This window comes from Oncorhynchus keta, chromosome 32 (genome assembly GCF_023373465.1).
Source record: "Oncorhynchus keta strain PuntledgeMale-10-30-2019 chromosome 32, Oket_V2, whole genome shotgun sequence".
NCBI classification, from domain to species: Eukaryota; Metazoa; Chordata; class Actinopteri; order Salmoniformes; family Salmonidae; genus Oncorhynchus; species Oncorhynchus keta.
In genome coordinates this window covers 5844254-5867184 of record NC_068452.1, presented here as the reverse complement: position 1 = coordinate 5867184, position 22931 = coordinate 5844254, and the positions used below count along the sequence as shown (strand labels likewise).

The 22931-nt window shown below is 42.2% G+C and overlaps 1 protein-coding gene across 1 annotated transcript; it reads left to right on the top strand.

Moving 5' to 3' along the window:
• Nucleotides 1–6612: 6612 nt before the first annotated feature.
• LOC118364916 (transcription factor Sp6-like) lies at nucleotides 6613–22249 on the top strand. Its single transcript, XM_035746732.2, has 2 exons — nucleotides 6613–6870; nucleotides 19372–22249. The coding sequence occupies exon 2, from the start codon at nucleotides 19543–19545 to the stop codon at nucleotides 20458–20460; it is 918 nt and encodes a 305-aa protein (XP_035602625.1). The 5' UTR covers nucleotides 6613–6870; nucleotides 19372–19542; the 3' UTR covers nucleotides 20461–22249.
• Nucleotides 22250–22931: the final 682 nt, after the last annotated feature.

The window sequence follows — 22931 nt, the reverse complement described above, 5'->3', positions numbered from 1 at the left end:
AAAAAATGTGCCTGCTGATTTGTTGTTCACACACCTGCACCCCTTGTCATATACAGTCCCTTACATATGTATTTGGACAGTGAAGCTAAGAATGAACATTTGGAGTATTTTGGACTTGAGATCAAATGTTTCATATGATGCGACAGTACATAATGCCATATTTTATTTGAGGGTATTTTCACTTAGATTCGCAGCGACAACAGAGTGATCAAATTGAGATATGACATATGTATGTATCTTGTCACTCATTGTCGTGCAGAACATGCACTAGGCCTTCTATGCAAATTGTTTCAGTGCTAAAACTCTCAATGTTACATCACAGTTGGGGGTCTTGTAGCTGGACTAGACTGTCAGCCTCAGGACACTGATCCTGTCTGGGAGTTTATTTGTTTTGACAATGATACTCCATGGAAGTAACTTGGCAATACAAAAGGAAACGATATAATCCGGCCAAACAGCATTTCTGAAATTGCTGTCAAAATGAAGTTTAGGACATTGTTATTACCCTCTGTTACTAATATGTTTGGCTCCAGTAAAGGGGTTGAGTCCATTCCAAGTCTACAAGTCTCTTCACGCTTTTGATCAATAGCTAAAGTATTTCCCTTTGTTGTCTAATAGGGTGTCGTCCACACATACAAAAGGAAACTTGTGAAGTATAAACACAAACACATTTAACCTTTAGGTTTTTGGCTTGTGATTCCAGTTGTCGTTGAACACTTGGCCATGTCAGTGCTCAGCTATTCCCAGCTTTGTTTGGGTGTTGAGTGTCTAGGAAAAAGGATGTCAAAGCACTAAGGTGGTGAGAGGTGTTTCTTTGTGGCACTGTGCAGCACACTTGGAATGTATGTAGAGGTGGAGGTGGAGGTGGCGGTGGAGGTGGAGGTGGAGGTGGAGGAAGCAGGCTCGGATTCTTTCGGGTAGACAACCTGTTATCTGCTGACAACCTCTGCACATCCCATCTGTGCTAAGACACAAACACCAACAGCCCTGAAAAGTAAATGCCCACCTCAGGCACAGACAGCCACACCCAGTTAACGCCGCTCAAACTGACACACACGCACGCGCACACACACACACACACACACACACATACACACAGACAGACAGACAGACAGACAGACAGACAGACAGACAGACAGACAGACAGACAGACAGACAGACAGACAGACAGACAGACAGTGAAACACACACAGTCAGACACACACTTACTCACTCACGCATACCACACACAGACTAAACAAAACAGACACACTTTATAACAAACAAACTGTGGGCGTACACCCCCCCGCAAGTCACTCTCAAAACAAACACCGGTTTATGACGTACACAGCATATTTCAGTAGGTTAACATGACATTTTACAAATGTTATATTTAAGTTGCATTATGATGAACAAAATAGTATTGTAATCTAAAACGTAACATTTTCTGATTTAGTCCAAATGAATAAAGTGAAAGGCTATCATTTTATTTGATTTCATCAACAAAAGGTGGGGGCACTCCAACGTTTTGAGCTATGTGACACAAGGCTCTTCCCTTAAAGCTGTCCACACAGGTTATACATTTTATATAACTTCAGTTATGACCAAATTCTTATTTACAAGGGCGGTCTGGCATGTGGCGATGTGAACACACTGACACTCCTGCTAATGGGCGTGAGGGCGGCTATTCTCTCATAGATGCACAGGCACTGCGACAATGCGGCCCTATGGCCCAGCCCCAAAGACAGACTACCATCTGCCACCTGAACCAAGAGGCCAGCGGCCCGGGAAGATGAGGGGTGTTCTGGCACGGAAACAGCTGGTGGAGATCGGAGAGGACATTAATCTGGAGGGGAAGACAGGATGGCAGGGATGAGAGGTTGGATAATAAAGCCTGGTATTAAGGGCGAGGGGAAGAGGGCCGTGTGTGTGTGTGTGTGTGTGTGTGTGTGTGTGTGTGTGTGTGTGTGTGTGTGTGTGTGTGTGTGTGTGTGTGTGTGTGTGTGTGTGTGTGTGTGTGTGTGTGTGTGTGTGTGTGTGTGTGTGTGTGTGTGTGTGTGTGTGTGTGTGTGTGTGTGTGTGTGTGTGTGTGCGCGCGTCTGCTCTGTTCACACTCTCTCTGTACTGTTGATACAACCTAAGACAGAGCAAACAACTCTGACAGCATTTTCTACTAAAGTTACCTCTGATTCCCACTTTCCTCGCATTCAGGAGAATAGTCATAATCTTGTTGATTTTGAGCTAGAATGTTATGGCTCTGCTTCCTGGCATGATGATTCTTTGATGATTCTTTCTGATTTCCGCAGCTGTCACACACAGGAATATGAGATTCAAAGTCTTCATCTACAACTCAGATACTTTGGAATGGTGGAACGTGGATAAAATAAAATGGAGCTCGCCATACTCCGAGACCAATTCAAATTCTGGTTTAAAAGGAACTTAAGTGGAGGAGGAGGGGAAGCAGGGCGGCATCAGTCTCTCAGACAGTAATGGCGGCGCCACTGCTGTTTAACAATCAAAGATGGGAGGCGGGGGCTACTGAGGAAGTCTCTCCCCAAAAATACAGGTGTTTGGTACAATCAAAGTAGCAGCTTGCAGAAATGACTGGGTTTGAAGTTGAAAGGGGAGGTCGAGAGAGAGCGAGAGAGAGGGGGCTGCTGTGGTGAGTGAGTGTCTAGGTGTGTTTGCATGAAGAAGGGAAGAAAAGAAACGTGACTCAGTCAGACTCAGAACCCCTGGCAGCCGGTACCTCCTCTTATGGGATTTTGAATAGTAAACAAGGATATAGGAAGTCTGCTACTGTACACTTACTGTTTACTCTAGTTAACTTTTTTTCCCCCTCAGAGGGGAAATGAGGCTTTACCTGGCCAATCCCTCTGGAGGCTCCAACGGTGATATTAGGCTTTAGCTGAGACACCAGGGTAGTTTCCGTGGGACACACATAAAACATGCTTTATGGTTGGTTAGTCAATGTTAGGCTACTTATAACAGGTCACCCTGTCTCTATGAGACAGATCTGTACAAATTAAAGTTAAATAAGTTATAGACATAGACGAAAATAAACTAGTGCACCATAGACATGAACACATCAACTATGATAATGATCATTTTCTTCTTTAATCTTCTTTTTTTTATCCATCTAGAAGCCTCTTAATGATACTGGATGACGAAAGCAAGTGTGGAACAGAAAACTACAAAAGATAAGTTCCTTGAATCGTTTATCTTTGGATACTTTGAAATGAAACGGCTTTAATCCAAGAAGAATGGCCAACAATGTGACAATTCTTTTTACTTTGTTCACTATCCGTGATAGACGATTCATTTCAAAGGGATTTGTGGGATTTGTCTTCCGCATTCGACCTGAGAGATTCAGCAATACATAATGTGCCTCAGGACTCGAGCACTATATAAGTCTCTGAGAGTGTGAATGGATTTATATGAGTTGACACATAGGGGGGGATGAGGTCTATAGTGGGTCCTTCCTTGGCACCCGGGTTATAGCTGAAGGATTTAAGGTCCAATAAGATGGTGTGTCCTGTCCTGAAATGGAGTCTGTGAGATGGTGTACTGTCAGTATATACGATTATACTATATATTTACAGTATATGACTAAGCATCTCCAGCCAACTGCTAGAGGTTCAAATCCAGCTGTGAACAGTGTAATAGCAGCTCTATGCCTGGAAAAGGGCGGACCGAATTTTAGGTAAACCACCTTTGACATCTGAACAGACTACGGTTTAAGTGCAAGCCCTATCAAATGGTCTTTAACGTCAGTTTTGAGGGGTCGAAGGTCAAATCCACGAACATACGCAGACAATTGAGAAACACACACAACCTCGTGAAAAACGCTTAAAAGAATGCAGCCACGGACAGAAAAGGGGGCAACATGCCGTCTAAACAGATTCAAAACCTTAAGAGAATTTGTAAGCCCCTTGTAATTGATCTTAAATGCACTGTAATTAAATGTTATTAAACAGTCTCTTTTGGAGTTGGAAGAATTTTATTCACAAGGAAATATGCCTGACTATTGAAAGACATTGGTAAACATCATTTAGGCATTGTGTGTGGTCCCCAATTCAGCAACTTGATCCCTCTCTGTGTACATGCGTATCCAGATTAATTTCACGAGTGAGAACGCACACAAGATCAATCCCCTATTGAAAGGAATTCTTTCCGTGTGAACTTTTCAATACAGGTTGGGAAAGCTAGTACGTATGGAAGAAAAGCCTACATCCCTTAAGAAGCACTTGTATAGCACAGTGCATGTAGGCTACAGTTGTCTGTTGTAATACACAGTCAGTCTGTTTTATTGAAACACGCTACACACACACAGCGCCTTCAGTGAGTATTCACACCCCTTGACTCTCTCCACATTTTGTTGTGTTGCAGCCGGAATTTAAAATGGATTAAATTGAGATTTTGTGTCTCACTCTGTGTGCAATAATAGTGTTTAACATGATATTTGAATGACTACCTCATCTCTGTACCCCACACATACAATTAACTGTAAAGTCCCTCAGTCGAGCAGTGAATTTCAAACACAGATTCAACCACAAAGACCAGGGAGGTTTTCCATTGCCTCACAAAGAAGGGCACCTCTTGGTATAAAATAAAACAAATCAGACGTTGAATATCCCTTTGAGCACGGTGAAGGTATTCATTACCCTTTGGATGGTGTATTAATATACCCGGTTACCACAAAGATACAGGCGTCCTTGCTAACTCAGTTGCCGGAGAGGAAGGAAACTCTCAGGGATTTCACCATGAGGCAAATGTTGAACTTTAAAAGGGTTGCAGAGTTTAATCACTGTGATAGGAGAATAATTGAGGATGGATCAACGACATTATAGTTACTCCGAAATACTAACCTAAATGACACAGTGAAAAGAATGCAAATATTCCAAAACATGCATCCTGTTTGCAACAAGACACTAAAGTAATACTGCAGAAAATGTGACAAAGAAATGTACTTTTTGTCCTTAAATACAAAGTGTTCTGTTTGGGGCAAGTCCAATGCAAGACATTACTAAGTACCACTCCCCATATTATCAAGCAATGTGGTGGCTGCATCATGTTATATTTGTAATCATTTAGGACTGGGGTGTTTTTCAGAATAAAAAATAAATATAATGGAGCTCAGCACAGGCAAAATCCTAGAGGAAAACCTGGTTCTGTCTGCTTTCCACCAGACACTGGGAGATGAATTCACCTTTCAGCAGGACAGTAACCTAAAACACAAGGCCAAATCTATACTGATTACCAAGAAGACAGTAAAAGTTCCTGAGTGGCAAAACTTGAAAATGTCAGTAAATTAGCAAAAATTTCGAATAGCATGTTTTCACTTTGTCATTATGGGGTATTGTGTGAAAAAAACCATACAATTAATCCATTTTGAATTCAGGTTGTAACACGACAAAATGTGGAATAAGTTAAGGGGTATGAATACTTTCTGAAGGCACTGTATCATTCATGGTTGTGAAAATGCGAATCGGAGTCAATATTTCATCATTTGATTCCAAACTAAATACATCTGTATCCTGTTATGTTGCAGTCCAAACCATAGACACACTGTACCGTGCATCATTGCTACAAACTCAGCGTTTTAAAAACTGCTGCTTCAGAGAAAGAGAAGAAGACGGCAGTAAGTAAGTAAACCACTTCCCGCCGGTCTGTCTGTGGCCTCTGTTTGTCAGGTGATTTGAAGTCACTCCACCAACATGCTGTGACAGGAAAGGAATTAACTGAGAAGAGGGGAAAAAATAAAAACCTTTAGAAGAAGAGGCTGATGAGACTGTGAAAAGCAGTGATGTTGGATTGGATTTAATCAGTGTTTTCATTGACCTGACAGACAACAGTTAACGAGTGTTTCCTCTCATTTGGCAAAAGTAAGAGGAACAGCTATGTATTTGGGCACAACTGAGCTTTGATAAGGCACCTACACTGCCTGTAACATGCAGAAGATGAAAGGATATGATACTGTTTTGTAAATTGTGGTCTCTTGACAATTGAGAATTGAACTGACACTGAAGGTTAGACATAAACAGGTTACAGTAGATTAAGTATGTATAACAACATACAATCTGTGCTATTATTACCTGTTGCCTGTTGCCAGTAGTTTACGTATGATGACATTGGAGCCTACATGGTGACCAGACCAGTGACAATAATGACCATTGCAATGGTACCAGATGCCACTGTGTCACCATGGGGTCAATAAGATGGGTGACATGTAATTTTTAACAAGCAATCTAATAAACAAGTAGTCTACTGTATTGTAAGTGACCAGCTACTAGTAATGCATCAGTGCATTGCGACATAATTCATTCGTTTTTATTTTATTTGACAGGTCAAAGGCTTTGAATAAAAGTTTTCCTGAGAGTAAGTTGCGGTGGGCAAACATTACAGCCATTTGAAATGCAAGTATTAGGCACTGAGACAACCCCAAATTATGTAACAAGAGGGTTCAAAGAGTTGTCAACTTTCTCATGGGTCCGAATGTTGTAACGTAAGTGAGCCATGCCCATGTACACTTCCTGACCTCCAGCCGCGCGAGCGCATCTTCAAAAGGGGAAAACACACACCGAAAGAGGGCGGAGCCTGCGAAAATAAAAAGATACATAACCTATTATAAACTTTGCCACCACTGAGTACGCTTACCTGTACGTGGAAGCGTTGTCTCGTCTCACCTGAACCGCCCGAGATGGAGGGAACTGTATGATATACGAGGATATCTATTTATTTATTCGATTTTTTTTATTTTTTACTGAAGGCTTTTAGTTGACTTCTGCCAAGGTGGTTTATTTATTTTCATACCAGTGAATATAATAGGCTACAAAAAAGCTATTCCTACATCGCGTCGGAATAGAACTACGGGCACCATTGTGTAAACAGGTAGCTATATATGTTTCAATATAAACGTTTTTGATTCATAAGCATCGCATTGTTTACCCACGAGGTAACCGTTGCGTTGTATTTGTGTGTGTGTAGTGGAACAATATCGAAGTGACGGGTACATCCTCTTGACAGTTGCATGAACAATGAAACAGAGGACTGTACCTGGAATATCTAGAACCACTTGAAATAAAGGGATATGGCAAATATTTACGTATTTGTTTTTAAGAAAAAGTAAGAAAAAAATATTGGAAATATCTGTATAAGTATTTATTATCTTCAATGTGTATTTTTAATTTAGATTTGGAAAGACATATTTCAATTCATAATTTGTAATGAGTCATGGAGTCATGAATATATATATATATATATATATATATAGTTGTGCCCAAATAATATATATATTATTGTAAGCCTAATTCAAATTCATTCCCTACTCATGGAAAGGATTGGGTTTGAGTGACAGGTTGTGCATTTGATACCATATTTGCAAATAGTATAATTTGTACAATTTGCATCAAAATAAAGTAGAATAAAGTAAAAAATTGAATAGATCTCCTTTCCAGTTTGAGTTAATATTTAGGTGAATGTTTCCTGGTCACATATGAAACATAACGCAGGAGGTAAAGAGGCCCTAAAAGGTTGTTGAATGTCTCATATTTTGATGTGTTTTCAAGACCCCAAAGACCTCGATTTAGAAATGGGTTATCCCACACAGGGGTATTCATTATGATTGAGGGAAACAATTAGTACCAGTAATCTGTATGCTTTCCAATGTTGAAAAACACAGAGGATCACCATCAAAACCAACAAGCATTTGAGGTAATTTTTTAAATAGTAATTTATTTTTTACAATGAATGGAATTCCAGTCATTAGAATATGTTATAGTGAATTGTTTTTACAAATTTTTATAGGAGAGTAGCTTATCTTGCACTCTCTCATACAACATATTCCAATGCTGTAGTAGACTACAAAGCTACAGTATGAATGTTATGGTGACTGAAATGAATAAAGAAGTGACTTTTAGTTGACAAAAATAAGACAACATTACGTCATGCCTCATATAGACCTGTGTAGGCCTATGAGTGCAAGCTGATTCTCTTCAACCCAGATTGAGCCAAGACATTCAGGACCTTGATAATGTATGTGTAATCAACAGGGGCCGGGAACAACGCATTCAGCGAAAGGGAATGATATGATCTTAGATGATTTTAAGTACAAAAACAAGTAAAAAGAAATCACGAATGTCAGAACGAATCCAGTTGACAACCCAAATAACACTGTATCAGAAATCCAAATGCAATATATGCGTATATACACCAAAAACAATATATACAGCAGTAGATTGAGAATCCAGTATATAAATAAACAGTGTAACAAAAATGCAATGTACAGTAGTAGAAACGGTGCCTTCAGAAAGTGTTCACACCCATTGACATTTTCCACGTTATTGTTATGTTACAGCCTGCATTTAACATTTATTCCATTTAGATTTTGTGTCACTGGCCTACACACAATACCCCATAATGTCAAAGTGGAATTATGTTTTTAGAAATGTAATTTTTTTAAATAAAAAATGACAAGCTGAAATGTCTTGTGTCAATAAGTATATTATCAAGCCTTAATAAGTTCAGGGGTAAAAATGTGCTTAACAAGTCACATAATGACTTGCAGGGATTCACTCGGTGTGCAATAATAGTTTTTAACATGATTTTTGAATGACTACCTCATCTCTGTACCCCACATACAATGAACTGTAAGGTCCCTCAGTCTAGCAGTGAATTTCGAACACAGATTCAAGCACAAAGACCAGGGAGGTTTTCCAATGCCTCGCAAAGAAGGGCACCTCTTGGTAGAAGGGTAAACATTTAAAAAGCAGACATTGAATATCACTTTGAGCAATGGTGAAGTTATTGATTACACTTTGGATGGTGTATCAATACACCCAGTCATTACAAAGATACAGGCCTCCTTCCTAACACAGTTGCCGGAGAGGAAGGAAACCACTCAGGGATTTCACCATGAGTCCAATGGTGACTTTAAAACAGTTACAGAGTTTAATGGCTGTGATGGGGAAAAACATTTGGATGTATCAACAACATTGTAGTTACTCCACATTACTAACCTAAATGACAGAATAAAACTATTCCAAAACATACTAAAGTAAAACTGCAAGAAAGGTGGCCAAAAACTTTATGTCCTGAATATAAAGCCATAAGACTTCTGAACAGGCAATCAAATGGCTACCCGAACTATTTGCATTGTGTCCCCCCCTCCAACCCCTCTTTTACGCTGCTGCTACTCTCTGTTTATCATATATGCATAGTAACTTTAACTATACATTCATGTACATACTACCTCAATTAGCCTGACTAACCGGTGCCCCCCGCACATTGGCTACCCGGACTATCTGCACTTGAAAATTGCACTGGGCCTGTAAGTAAGCACTTCATTGTAAGCTCTACCTGTTGTATTCAGCGTTCGTGAACAAATTAACTTTGATTTGATTTGATTATGTTTGTGGCAAATCCAATACAATACATCACTAAGTATCACTCTTCATATTTTCAAGCAAGGTGGTGGCTGCATCATGTTATGGGTATGCTTGTCATGGGCAAGGACTAGGGAGTTTTTTAGGATAAAAATTAACAGAATATAGCTAAGCACAGACAAAATCCTTGAGGAAAACCTGGTTTAGTGTGCTTTCCAACAGACACTGGGAGACAAATTAACCTTTCAGCAAGACAGTAACCTTATAACATACAAATATACTTACCAATAAAAAATAAAAAATAAAAAAAATATGACATTGAATGTTCCTGAGTAGCCTAGCTACAGTTTTGACCTAAATTGACTTGAAAATCTATGGCAAGACTTGAAAATGTCTGTCTAGCAATGGTCAACAACCAACTTGACAGAGCTTGAAATATTTTAAAAAGAATAATGTGCCAAAATCGTACAATCCAGGTTTTTAAAACTCTTAGAGACTTACACAGAAATATTCACAGCTGTAATCGCTGCCAAAGGTGATTCTAACATGTATTGACTCAGGGATGTGAATTCTTATGTAAATTAGATATGTCTGTATTTCATTTACAATACATTTTCTATAGATTTCTAAAAACATTTTTTCACTTTGTCATTATGGAGTATTGTGTGTAGATGGGTGAGAAAAGTAAATATTTCATCAATTTTGAATTCAGGCTGTAACACAACAAAATGTGAAATAAGTCAAGGGGTGTGAATACTTTCTGAAGGCACTTTATATTACAATGAGCTATATGAAGAATACAGTATATGAATACACAGAGTAAACAAAAGTATAAAATAAACAGTCCAATGTTTAATGTCTCTATATACATGGGACAGCAGCATTGGCTGTGTGTGTGTGAGTGTGTGTGAGTGTGTGTGTGTGCGTGTGTATGTGTTTGGGTGTGTGTTTGAGAGTATGGGCGTATGCATGTGTGAGTCTATTTGTGAGTACAGGAGTCTGCGTGTTTATGAGGTGTGTGTGTGTGTGTCTATCTTTGTCTTTTACTACAGAAGATTGCTCGATGGCTGTTGAACAGTCTGATGGCCTGGAGATAGAAGCTGTTTTTCAGTCCATCTGTCCCAGCTTTGATGCACCTGTACGGTCTCTATCTGCTAGATGTTAGCAGAGTGAACAGACTGTGACTCGGGCGCCCCAGTGATATGTTGTGCGGACCGTACCACCCTAGAGAGCGCTTCCGTTGAGGGCGGTGCAGTTGCCGTACTAAGCGGTGATGCAGCCTGACAGAATGCTCTCGATGGTGCATCTGTAAAAGTTTGTGAGGGTCTTAGGGGCCATGCGGATTTATTTCAGCCGTCTGAGGGTGTATAGATGCTGTTGCGCCTTCACCACGGTGCCGTTGTGGTGGGATCATTTCAGGTCCTCGGTGATGTGCACACCAAGGAACTTGAAGCTTTTGACACTCTTCACTGTGGCCCCGATCAACTCCTTTGTTGTTGTTTTTACGTTGAAGGGGAGGCTATTTTCCTGGCACCACTCCGCCAGGCTCTAACCTCCTCACAGTACACTGTCAAGGCAGGTTTCCACTGGACCAGGTTTATTCGACAAAAACAATGTTGAGTAAATCATTGCGACGTGCGTAATAGAAGCGGCAGTAATAAGCACATTTTTTCTAACGATCGACAACGTTTTTATCCATTCGACGGGTGGATATGTATTTTGTCTAACTGTCTTTATTGTGACAAATGATGATGATGGAAACTTGTGTTTTTCAAATGAATGATGATTGAACAAATAATTGTTTATTATCATCACTTAACTATAAAGCTCTTCAACCACTTCCTGTTATTCGAAGTAGGGGTGCCGAGGGTGCTGCAGCCCCCCTTTGATGAATAGAAATTGAAAACCAAATAAAACATTTTAGAAATCACAAAATGATATTACTCCTGTGTGAACTAGGGCTTTATTACTCCTGTGTGAACTAGGGCTTTATTACTCCTGTGTGAACTAGGGCTTTATTACTCCTGTGTGAACTAGGGCTTTATTACTCCCGTGTGAACTAGGGCTTTATTACTCCCGTGTGAACTAGGGCTTTATTACTCCTGTGTGAACTAGGGCTTTATTACTCCCGTGTGAACTAGGGCTTTATTACTCCTGTGTGAACTAGGGCTTTATTACTCCTGTGTGAACTAGGGCTTTATTACTCCTGTGTGAACTAGGGCTTTATTACTCCTGTGTGAACTAGGGCTTTATTACTCCTGTGTGAACTAGGGCTTTATTACTCCCGTGTGAACTAGGGCTTTATTACTCCTGTGTGAACTAGGGCTTTATTACTCCTGTGTGAACTAGGGCTTTATTACTCCCGTGTGAACTAGGGCTTTATTACTCCCGTGTGAACTAGGGCTTTATTACTCCTGTGTGAACTAGGGCTTTATTACTCCTGTGTGAACTAGGGCTTTATTACTCCTGTGTGAACTAGGGCTTTATTACTCCCGTGTGAACTAGGGCTTTATTACTGAACTAGGGCTTTATTACTCCTGTGTGAACTAGGGCTTTATTACTCCTGTGTGAACTAGGGCTTTATTACTCCCGTGTGAACTAGGGCTTTATTACTCCCGTGTGAACTAGGGCTTTATTATTGAACTAGGGCTTTATTACTCCCGTGTGAACTAGGGCTTTATTACTCCCGTGTGAACTAGGGCTTTATTACTCCCGTGTGAACTAGGGCTTTATTACTCCTGTGTGAACTAGGGCTTTATTACTCCTGTGTGAACTGTGTGAACTAGGGCTTTATTACTCCTGTGTGAACTAGGGCTTTATTACTCCTGTGTGAACTAGGGCTTTATTACTCCTGTGTGAACTAGGGCTTTATTACTCCTGTGTGAACTAGGGCTTTATTACTCCCTGTGTGAACTAGGGCTTTATTACTCCTGTGTGAACTAGGGCTTTATTACTCCTGTGTGAACCTTTGTGTGAACTAGGGCTTTATTACTCCCGTGTGAACTAGGGCTTTATTACTCCTGTTGAACTAGGGCTTTATTACTGTGTGAACTAGGGCTTTATTACTTGAACTAGGGCTTTATTACTCCTGTGTGAACTAGGCTTTATTACTCCCGTGTGAACTAGGGCTTTATTACTCCTGTGTGAACTAGGGCTTTATTACTCCTGTGTGAACTAGGGCTGTGAACTAGGGCTTTATTACTCCTGTGTGAACTAGGGCTTTATTACTCCCGTGTGAACTAGGGCTTTATTACTCCTGTGTGAACTAGGGCTTTATTACTCCTGTGTGAACTAGGGCTTTATTACTCCTGTGTGAACTAGGGCTTTATTACTCCTGTGTGAACTAGGGCTTTATTACTCCTGTGTGAACTAGGGCTTTATTACTCCTGTGTGAACTAGGGCTTTATTACTCCCGTGTGAACTAGGGCTTTATTACTCCTGTGTGAACTAGGGCTTTATTACTCCTGTGTGAACTAGGGCTTTATTACTCCTGTGTGAACTAGGGCTTTATTACTCCCGTGTGAACTAGGGCTTTATTACTCCTGTGTGAACTAGGGCTTTATTACTCCCGTGTGAACTAGGGCTTTATTACTCCTGTGTGAACTAGGGCTTTATTACTCCTGTGTGAACTACGGCTTTATTACTCCTGTGTGAACTAGGGCTTTATTACTCCTGTGTGAACTAGGGCTTTATTAGTGTGAACTAGGGCTTTATTACTCCTGTGTGAACTAGGGCTTTATTACTCCCTGTGTGAACTAGGGCTTTATTACTCCCGTGTGAACTAGGGCTTTATTATCCCGTGTGAACTAGGGCTTTATTACTCCTGTGTGAACTAGGGCTTTATTACTCCTGTGTGAACTAGGGCTTTATTACTCCTGTGTGAACTAGGGCTTTATTACTCCTGTGTGAACTAGGGCTTTATTACTCCTGTGTGAACTAGGGCTTTATTACTCCTGTGTGAACTAGGGCTTTATTACTCCTGTGTGAACTAGGGCTTTATTACTCCCGTGTGAACTAGGGCTTTATTACTCCCGTGTGAACTAGGGCTTTATTACTCCCGTGTGAACTAGGGCTTTATTACTCCCGTGTGAACTAGGGCTTTATTACTCCCGTGTGAACTAGGGCTTTATTACTCCCGTGTGAACTAGGGCTTTATTACTCCCGTGTGAACTAGGGCTTTATTACTCCCGTGTGAACTAGGGCTTTATTACTCCCGTGTGAACTAGGGCTTTATTACTCCCGTGTGAACTAGGGCTTTATTACTCCTGTGTGAACTAGGGCTTTATTATGTGTGAACTAGGGCTTTATTACTCCTGTGTGAACTAGGCTTTATTACTCCTGTGTGAACTAGCTGTGTGAACTATTACTCCACGTGTGAACTAGGGCTTTATTACTCCTGTGTGAACTAGGGCTTTATTATGAACTAGGGCTTTATTACTCCTGTGTGAACTAGGGCTTTATTACTCCTGTGTGAACTAGGGCTTTATTACTCCTGTGTGAACTAGGGCTTTATTACTCCTGTGTGAACTAGGGCTTTATTACTCCCTGTGTGAACTAGGGCTTTATTACTCCTGTGTGAACTAGGGCTTTATTACTCCCGTGTGAACTAGGGCTTTATTACTCCTGTGTGAACTAGGGCTTTATTACTCCTGTGTGAACTGGGCTTTATTACTCCCGTGTGAACTAGGGCTTTATTAGTGTGAACTAGGGCTTTATTATGAACTAGGGCTTTATTACTCCTGTGTGAACTAGGGCTTTATTACTCCTGTGTGAACTAGGGCTTTATTACTCCTGTGTGAACTAGGGCTTTATTACTCCTGTGTGAACTAGGGCTTTATTACTCCCGTGTGAACTAGGGCTTTATTACTCCTGTGTGAACTAGGGCTTTATTACTCCTGTGTGAACTAGGGCTTTATTACTCCCGTGTGAACTAGGGCTTTATTACTCCTGTGTGAACTAGGGCTTTATTATGTGTGAGGGCTTTATTACTCCTGTGTGAACTAGGGCTTTATTACTCCTGTGTGAACTAGGGCTTTATTACTCCCGTGTGAACTAGGGCTTTATTACTCCTGTGTGAACTAGGGCTTTATTACTCCTGTGTGAACTAGGGCTTTATTACTCCTGTGTGAACTAGGGCTTTATTACTCCTGTGTGAACTAGGGCTTTATTACTCGTGTGAACTAGGGCTTTATTACTCCTGTGTGAACTAGGGCTTTATTACTCCCGTGTGAACTAGGGCTTTATTACTCCTGTGTGAACTAGTGAACTAGGCTTTATTACTGCTGAACTAGGGCTTTATTTTGTGAACTAGGGCTTTATGAACTAGGGCTTTATTACTCCCATGTGAACTAGGGCTTTATTTCCTGTGTGAACTAAATTACCCTGTGTGAACTAGGGCTTTATTACTCCTGTGTGAACTAGGGCTTTATTACTCCGTGTGAACTAGGGTTTATTACTCCGTGTGAACTAGGGCTTTATTACTCCGTGTGAACTAGGGCTTTATTACTCCTGTGTGAACTAGGGCTTTATTACTCCTGTGTGAACTGTCAGGGCTTTATTACTCCCGTGTGAACTAGGCTTTATTACTCCTGTGTGAACTAGGGCTTTATTAGGGAACTAGGGCTTTATTACTCCTGTGTGAACTAGGGCTTTATTACTCCCGTGTGAACTAGGGCTTTATTTCCCGTGTGAACTAGGGTATGTGTGAACTGGGCTTTATTACTCCTGTGTGAACTAGGGCTTTATTACTCCTGTGTGAACTACTGTGAACTAGGGCTTTATTACTCCTGTGTGAACTAGGGCCTCGTGTGAACTAGGGCTTTATTACTCCTGTGTGAACTAGGGCTTTATTACTCCTGTGTGAACTACGGCTTTATTACTCCTGTGTGAACTAGGGCTTTATTACTCCTGTGTGAACTAGGGCTTTATTACTCCTGTGTGAACTAGGGCTTTATTACTCCTGTGTGAGCGAACCCCCAAAAAATACTCCTCAGTACACGTTCCATAGCTACTGGTGGGTTCGAGTAGATTACTGATCAATCCGTGTATGATAGGCCTACACTATAATCACTATACTAGCCCTACTTGTGTAAGCTCAACCTTGGAGATCAATTTAGGGCTTATTGTTAAACAGCTAAATACTTACCTCAAACATAGGTGTTTAAGAACGATACCCTCATTTGTTATTAAGTGTATGGGACGTTGGGGTCCCAACCCAAGCCAGAGCATTTGAACTTCTAAATGACATTTAAACGTCAAAGTTGACAGGCAATATGCCTCAGAGGACCCTAAGCCTCACGGTGAGTTTTCCCATTCAATGACCATTGAAATGTAAAGATGTATTCCAAGTTGATGTTGTAGCCTAATACAATGAGACAGGAGGTGTCATATGACTCGTGTACTCTATGTCTAACTGTCAACACATGGATTGTGCTCCTCTGTGTAGACCTGTCTCGATATGAGTCATGATGATTTATTGACACGCTAGTTGAGACACTTCCTCTACTCCGTCTTCACATGTTGATTGAGTATTTGAATTGGAATTTCATGTCTGTGCAAGACTGTTTACAAATCTGCTCACATTTGGACAGATAATGCGTAACATTGACAACATTTGATGTAAAACCACATGAACATACAACAAATCAAGGTTGTTTCATTTGTCTGTGATGCTAGTAGACAAACAACTGTCAGGCAGTCACTATCCTCTCAGGGACACCAACGTAGAAGGGAATATATTTCCGTATGTGTATGAGATTGCTTGTTGCCACTTTCACTATCAATCCTCATCTGTATTTTAATGACATTTTCCCGTCTTAAGTCTTCTAGAATGTCTTGGAACCTGTAACGGTATGTCCCATATCAGACTAAACCACAAGATTTTCTCAACTCAAAAAACCATTCAAACACAAACACAGATATTTAGAAGTAGGAGTACAGATACTTCATCATCGTAATGACAATTCCAAACGTCTGTGTTTGATAGAAACACATTTTGGATGGTAAAAAGAAAAGTATAGAGAATCCATAAGCTCAGGTCCAGCATCAGTTTTTATTCATGGTTGTGACATCTTATTCTGTTATTATATCATATTTGTACTTTTCCCTTTACTGGCTGAATCGGAACGATAACCAACAAAAGTCAGTTCGTCATCATCTACCGCGATGCGTTCCTCCCCCGGAGCATCTTCTCCTCTCTGGCAGACTAGTAAAACTGGTGGTGGTGGTGGGGGGGGGGGGGCTGTGGTGGGTCTTGGTCGGGCAGGTTTTACGATGCAGCCCTGTCGTCCTGCACCTTCCTCCTCCCCGGCTCCCCTCCCCCAGGGGCCCCATGCCAGCTGTTACCCTCAGGATACTCTCTAGTGTTCCAGCCAGCCACTTTTGTGAATGGAGGAGGATCGGCCACTCTCTTATTTGTTTACAGGGCTATTATATCAGAGAGCGAACGAGAGGAGGGGGAAGAGAGAGAAATAGGGGGACGCTTCACGCCACGGTGCATCTGACTCACATTCCCCCAAAATTACAGAGCATCGGTGGAGCTCTGGCTCCGGGGCAACGTAAAATAAACCAGCTTGACCTTTAACACCAGACCTCTAATTCTGGAATTCCAAACGAATTGCTTTACAATTTCATTCCAACTCTAGAGCATCTCCTCTCTAGTGTCTGAAGAGGGCCATGGGAAGACCAGTCCAAAGCATAGCTCGTAATCCTGTTGGTCTTCAAGGCATTGTTTGTTGTCTCAGCAAATTGAAAATCATTTGAAGGGATCAGCGCTTGAGTTGTGCCCGTGCTCATTGGTAGGGAGTACCTGCACCCCAAATGTTCTATTGCTTGAGTACCAGTACCTGCACTACCGTTCAAAAGTTTGGCGTCGCTTAGAAATGTCCTTGTTTTTGAAAGAAAAGCACATTTTTTGTCCATTAAAATGACATCAAATTGATCATAAATACAGTGTCGGCATTGTTAATGTTGTAAATGACTATTGTAGCTGGAAACAGAAGATTTTTTATGGAATATCTACATAGGCGTATAGAGGCGTATTTTCAGCAACTATCACTCCTGTGTTCCAATGGCACGTTGTGTTAGCTAATCCAAGTTTATCATTTTAAAAGGCTAATTTATCATTGCAAAACCCTTTTGCAATTATGTTAGCACAGCTGAAAATGGTTGTTCTGATTAAAGAAGCAATAAAACTGGCCTTTAGACTAGTTGAGTATCTGGAGCATCAGCATTTGTAAGTTCGATTACAGGCTCAAAATGGCCAGAAACAAAGAACTTTCTTCTGAAACTCGTCAGTCTATTCTTGTTCTGACAAATGAAGGCTATTCCATGAGAGAAATTGTCAAGGAACTGAAGATCTCGTACAATGCTGTGTACTACTCCTTTCACAGAACAGCGCAAACTGGCTCTAACCAGAATAGAAAGAGGAGTGGGAGGCCCCGGTGTACAATTGAGCAAGAGGACAAGTACATTAGAGTGTCTAGTTTGAGAAACAGACGCCTCACAAGTCCTCAACTGGCAGCTTCATTAAATAGTACCCGTAAAACACCAGTCAACAGTGAAGAGGCGGCTCCGGGATGCTGACCTTCAATTTGATGTTATTTTAATTGACAAAAAAATGTGCTTTTCTTTCAAAAACAAGGACATTTCTAAGTGACCCCAAAATTTTGAACGGTAGTGTACCTTGTATTGATACCTTTTCCATTCCATTTCAAGCACTGGAAGGGATGAGAGTGAATCTAAATCTCACAAGTTGTAGGCTATTTTTGCAAAGTTTCTGTATGTTGTGGAAATAGCTTGCTCAACCTGGCTTCAATGGTTTTGTGGACAAGGGACAGGAGACATGTTTACCATTGAACCTTGACCCTTCTATTGAAGCTTGATTGTCTGGGTGGCTAATGCTGTATGGTCTCTCTCTCCCAGATATGGTACCACGACCTATGATCTTCAGACGAACAAGATAGTAACCTCTTCAGACCCAGACTGCTTTCTTGTTTCCTGCCCTGCAGTAAAAATAATGGCATATATTTGCCAACTTATCATTTTGGGACAGAACATTTTTTGGAATAATTTTTTGTGTTTTGAAGCAAGTAAAGCGTCTCCTGTCGATTGAGTTACAGCTTTTTGACCAAAAAATGTCTCTCGACTCCTCCAATTTTAACAGGTGCATTCCGTCACCTCTCAAAATTCCAAGGTAACCTAATTTGCGGGGTGTATATTTTAACATTGTTCTGGTCCACTGGAGTTTACGCACCGCAGAGCAGTGGGGACAAGATGCTGACTGTCTTAGAGCATGCTGCCCTAATTATATGGATAAAGTCATCGTTCTTGTGTTATTGTTGGACTTGTGTTCGCAGGCTCCTGAAAGCCGCCAGCCAGCAACTGTTGATGCATGCTGCCGCCAGTGTGTAGGAGGCGGGCGTTTGGTTTTTTATCGCAACGTCTCTTTTTTTTGTTAGTCGCCTCGAAGGGATGTTGTTGTAAATCATGTGTGATTCATTAAAAAAAAAACAGGTTGTTCCGTCTGCTAGGCTTCATCTCTGAAAATCTCAGAGACGTACAAATAGTGTAGATCTTGGCCCGCAGCCATTACCTCCCTGGATCTTCTTCCTTTTCACCCCCCCATCTCTGCACGGGGCTGTTCCTGTCAACACTCCTCCTCCTTCCTCTGCCACCTTTCGTATTTATCTCCACTCTGCCTCTGCCTCTTCATAGGGCCGCTCAAGTTGTTTTCTTTAGCTTTCTCTTTGACTGTCCTCCGCCATGGGAAGTACCTGGCATCGGATGCATTTGGCAGGTTTCTGTCCGGACACGTTTCCCCTCGTCTCCTTCCCCGCATTCTGTCAGCTCTCTCCTCGGCCACGCAGCGTGAGAACTGGGGTGGGGTGTCCATGGAGACGGGGGCGTGTCTGTTGGGCTACATTGTAGCCATTTGGCTAGAAGCAGTAGTCATCTTACAAGAATTTACTACACCATTTTACAATTTGACAATCCGTTTCTTTGCCAACAGGTCAGTAATCGTGAATAGGATCCTCAAGCTCTCCATCCAGCCATGTGGTAGTCTACACATCTTCACCCAGTTATCAATTAGCACACCACACTCCAGACCCACCCGGCTACCGCTCACTCCTCACCAGACTCAGCCTTCAACACCAGTATCCCACAGACAGCAGCTGGTCTCATGGCCCACCCCTATGAACCCTGGTTACGGACAGCACCCCCTGGTGGCAGCTCAGACGAGATGAACGTTCCCTCATGGTGGGACCTCCACACCGGGCCAGGGAGCTGGATGGACCTGCAGGCGGGCCAGGGTGTGGGCCGACAGGCAGTTGGTCAGAGCTCCATGGGACTGCAGTCCTCCCTGGGGCCTTACGGCTCCGAGCCCCAGCTGTGTACTCCTGCTCAGCTAGCCCAGCTGGCCCCAGCCTCACACTCAGCTCACTCTCACCTCTTCCCCCAGGATGGCTTCAAGATGGAGCCACTGGGAGGACCTGAGCTCCTGCAGCCGGAGTCGTACTCCCTGGAGGAGCCACAGGAGGGTGCCGCCTCTGTCCGGCCCAAGCCCCAGCGCCGCTCTGCCTCTAGGGGCTCGGGCCAGTCTGTGTGCCGGTGCCCCAACTGTGTCCACGCCGAGCAGATGGGCCAGAGCACTGACGACGACCGGAGGAAACACATGCACAACTGCCACATCCCGGGCTGCGGCAAGGCCTACGCCAAGACCTCCCACCTGAAGGCCCACCTGCGCTGGCACAGCGGGGACCGGCCCTTCGTCTGCAACTGGCTCTTCTGCGGCAAGCGCTTCACGCGCTCCGACGAACTTCAGCGACACCTGCAGATGCACACCGGCACCAAGAAGTTCAGCTGCACCATGTGCCCCCGAGTGTTCATGCGCAACGACCACCTGGCCAAGCACATGCGCACACACGAGTCTCCCTCCGGGCCAGGGGAGGAGAGGATGTATGGAGAGGGGGGCAGGATGGGGAAGAGCTTTGACACACCTTCTCCTCAGCCCTCGCAGGCCACTGCCTCTGACACAGAGGCACCCCTTAAGCAGCCGAAATGTGAGAAAGACCACTCTGGGACAGGACAGTCCAGCTAACTGTATCCCGTCCACATCTGGAATGCTATACAGATAACGTGCAGTCAGTGGGCTACTATCAGCCCCTTTCTATCAGACAGAGAATCAATCCATAGTTTATAACACATGTAGTCCAGTGTAGGTGGAATCATAGGGGGTCTTATATTATAAATTGATAGTCTATTTCTACCAGATGCATTGAACAACATAAGGCAACAAAGGCCCCTCTGATTTTCAGGATGCATCATATCACATATAACAGCACCAGACAGCATAGACGGGCATAAAACCAAAGAGTCCAAAGCAATTACCCGTATGTGACATCACCAACAGAGGACAAGCTGTCAAGTGCCTTGCTGGAAGGATATCCATCTAAGGAATGTCCTCTTCCATTTACATGGCAACCGAGCCAGAGCCAAAGCTTGCTAGCTGCTAGGACTTCCATTGCTGATACTGCTATTATGCCATCCATCCCCAGAGACTTGGGGAACGAGTTCAACTGAAGATGGTGCTTGATGCGTTTACAGTAAAACTACTAGCTACTCGGAGAGAGATTTATTTCCATGGAAGCCATCAAACTCTCCGGTCTCCACTGCACACATCTAACTGAATTTAAGGCAATGGAAGTGGAGGGTTAGGATATGTTGGTATGTTGTGTTGGCTGCCTTTCCCCACCCTTTAACCCACCCCCTTGCCTTGCTGTGTATAATATACTGTATGTGAGTGTATGAACATGTCCCCGGGAACATTTCCACACTGTATTTTTTGGTTTTGACCAAAATGTTAACGCGCAATGTTGGCGTCAACCTTTTGCCAAAGAGCACCACAGGTAAAGCACCACTGTAATTCAGTTTGGTGCGGTATGTGGGCGGTGCAAATAGAAATGGCTGCTTTTGCTCAACAGACGTGCAGAGATGTCCCACTGCAGCACATTGTGGCGTGGAATTCACACTCCGTGTTTCATGTCAACGACATATATGTTCTGTGTAATGTACAGTAAGAAGACGTGATTTGCGTTATCAATGCATTTCACTTGGATGCCCCGCCCCCCGCATGTGTCATCGTGTTCAAATGTCCCTCAACTGTGACTGAAAAGCACCGTTGCTCGTCTTTTGACACTCCTTTATCTCAGCGCTGCAGGTGTGAATGTGACATGATGGCAGCGTATCTCATTCACGAGAAATGTGTCATTCCCTGGTCTTGTCCCCGTATAATGTACGATCCACACAATACCACGTTCACACTTCACGGAACCCACTGTGGTAACACTTGATGGGGATTTCCTCGGGGACAAAAGACAGGCTGGATACATCACTACTCACGAAATGTACGCCACACTGAAATGTGAGCTGGACTGAAATCCCTCATTGAGAGGAACTTAGGTAAACCATATTTTGTCACACCAACAACTTCCAGGATAAGCAACAATTCCTCCTCCAAGGTTGTTCAAGCATAAAGCCAAAAACAGATGGAGTGGAATTGTTTGGAGACCATTTTGATATTAATAGTCATAAATAATCATTTATATCTTGATAGAAGATGCACTTTGATCACGTTTTCGGAATCCAGTCTAGACCTTTCTAAATAGGCTTAGGCCTGTGTGCCGTGGTTTAGGCTTCTTAGCTTATTGTGGTCACTGTAAAACAAATTGGTCTTGTTAGGAAAGCATTGTTGTATTTTGAGTAGTGACTTAGTCAAAATGTGCTTAAAAGGGTCTAAGCTGAGGTTTTGCTATGTAGAAATCTCTCACTGAGGTGTTTATTGTAGCCCCCTTTAGACATAACCCTAAATAAAATAAAACATAATGGTTTTTGATGGTTTACTTGCATTTTGTTAATCAAATGTGATGAAAGGACATCACCTCGAGACTCGATCTATTGCAAATCACTTGGGGCCCGATTCAGACTTAGGAAATGTACGCCTTTCCTACACACACCTTTCATACGCTCTTCACAGTAGTTGGTATTCAGTCTTACCTTATGCAGGTGCTGTTCCCTTGCGCGTTCTGAATACATTTAATTAAACTGCTGAAAACCCTGCCACTTGCTGGCCAATAGATTTTGTTATGGAGTTTCCTTTCAATAGGGTTTCCAGTACATTTATCTAAAGCACCACTTTAAATGTGGTGTACCTTTAAATTCAAATTTTCTCGACAGACTCATTAGAATAAATGGATAGAACAGTTCAGAATATTAGGGATCAACGAAAGAAAGCCATGTATTCATCTCCTTTTCAGCACCAATTGGTGGAGCTTGTATATTGTTTAGGGTTAGGAAAGTATTTATGAATAATCAGTGGTGGAAATAATATCCAGTTGTCATACTTGAGTAAAAGTAAAGATACCTTAATAGAAAATGACTCAGGTAAAAGTCACCCAGTAAAATACTACTTGAGTAAAATTCTAAAAGTATTGGGTTTGAAATATACTTAAGAATTAAAAGTCAATTTAATTAGTCAAATATACTTAAGTATCAAAAGTTAAAGTGTAAATC

Bases quoted from the DNA above. Each gene is read 5' to 3' on its own strand.
- LOC118364916 (XM_035746732.2), top strand. From the start codon at position 19,543: ATGGCCCACCCCTATGAACCCTGGTTACGGACAGCACCCCCTGGTGGC.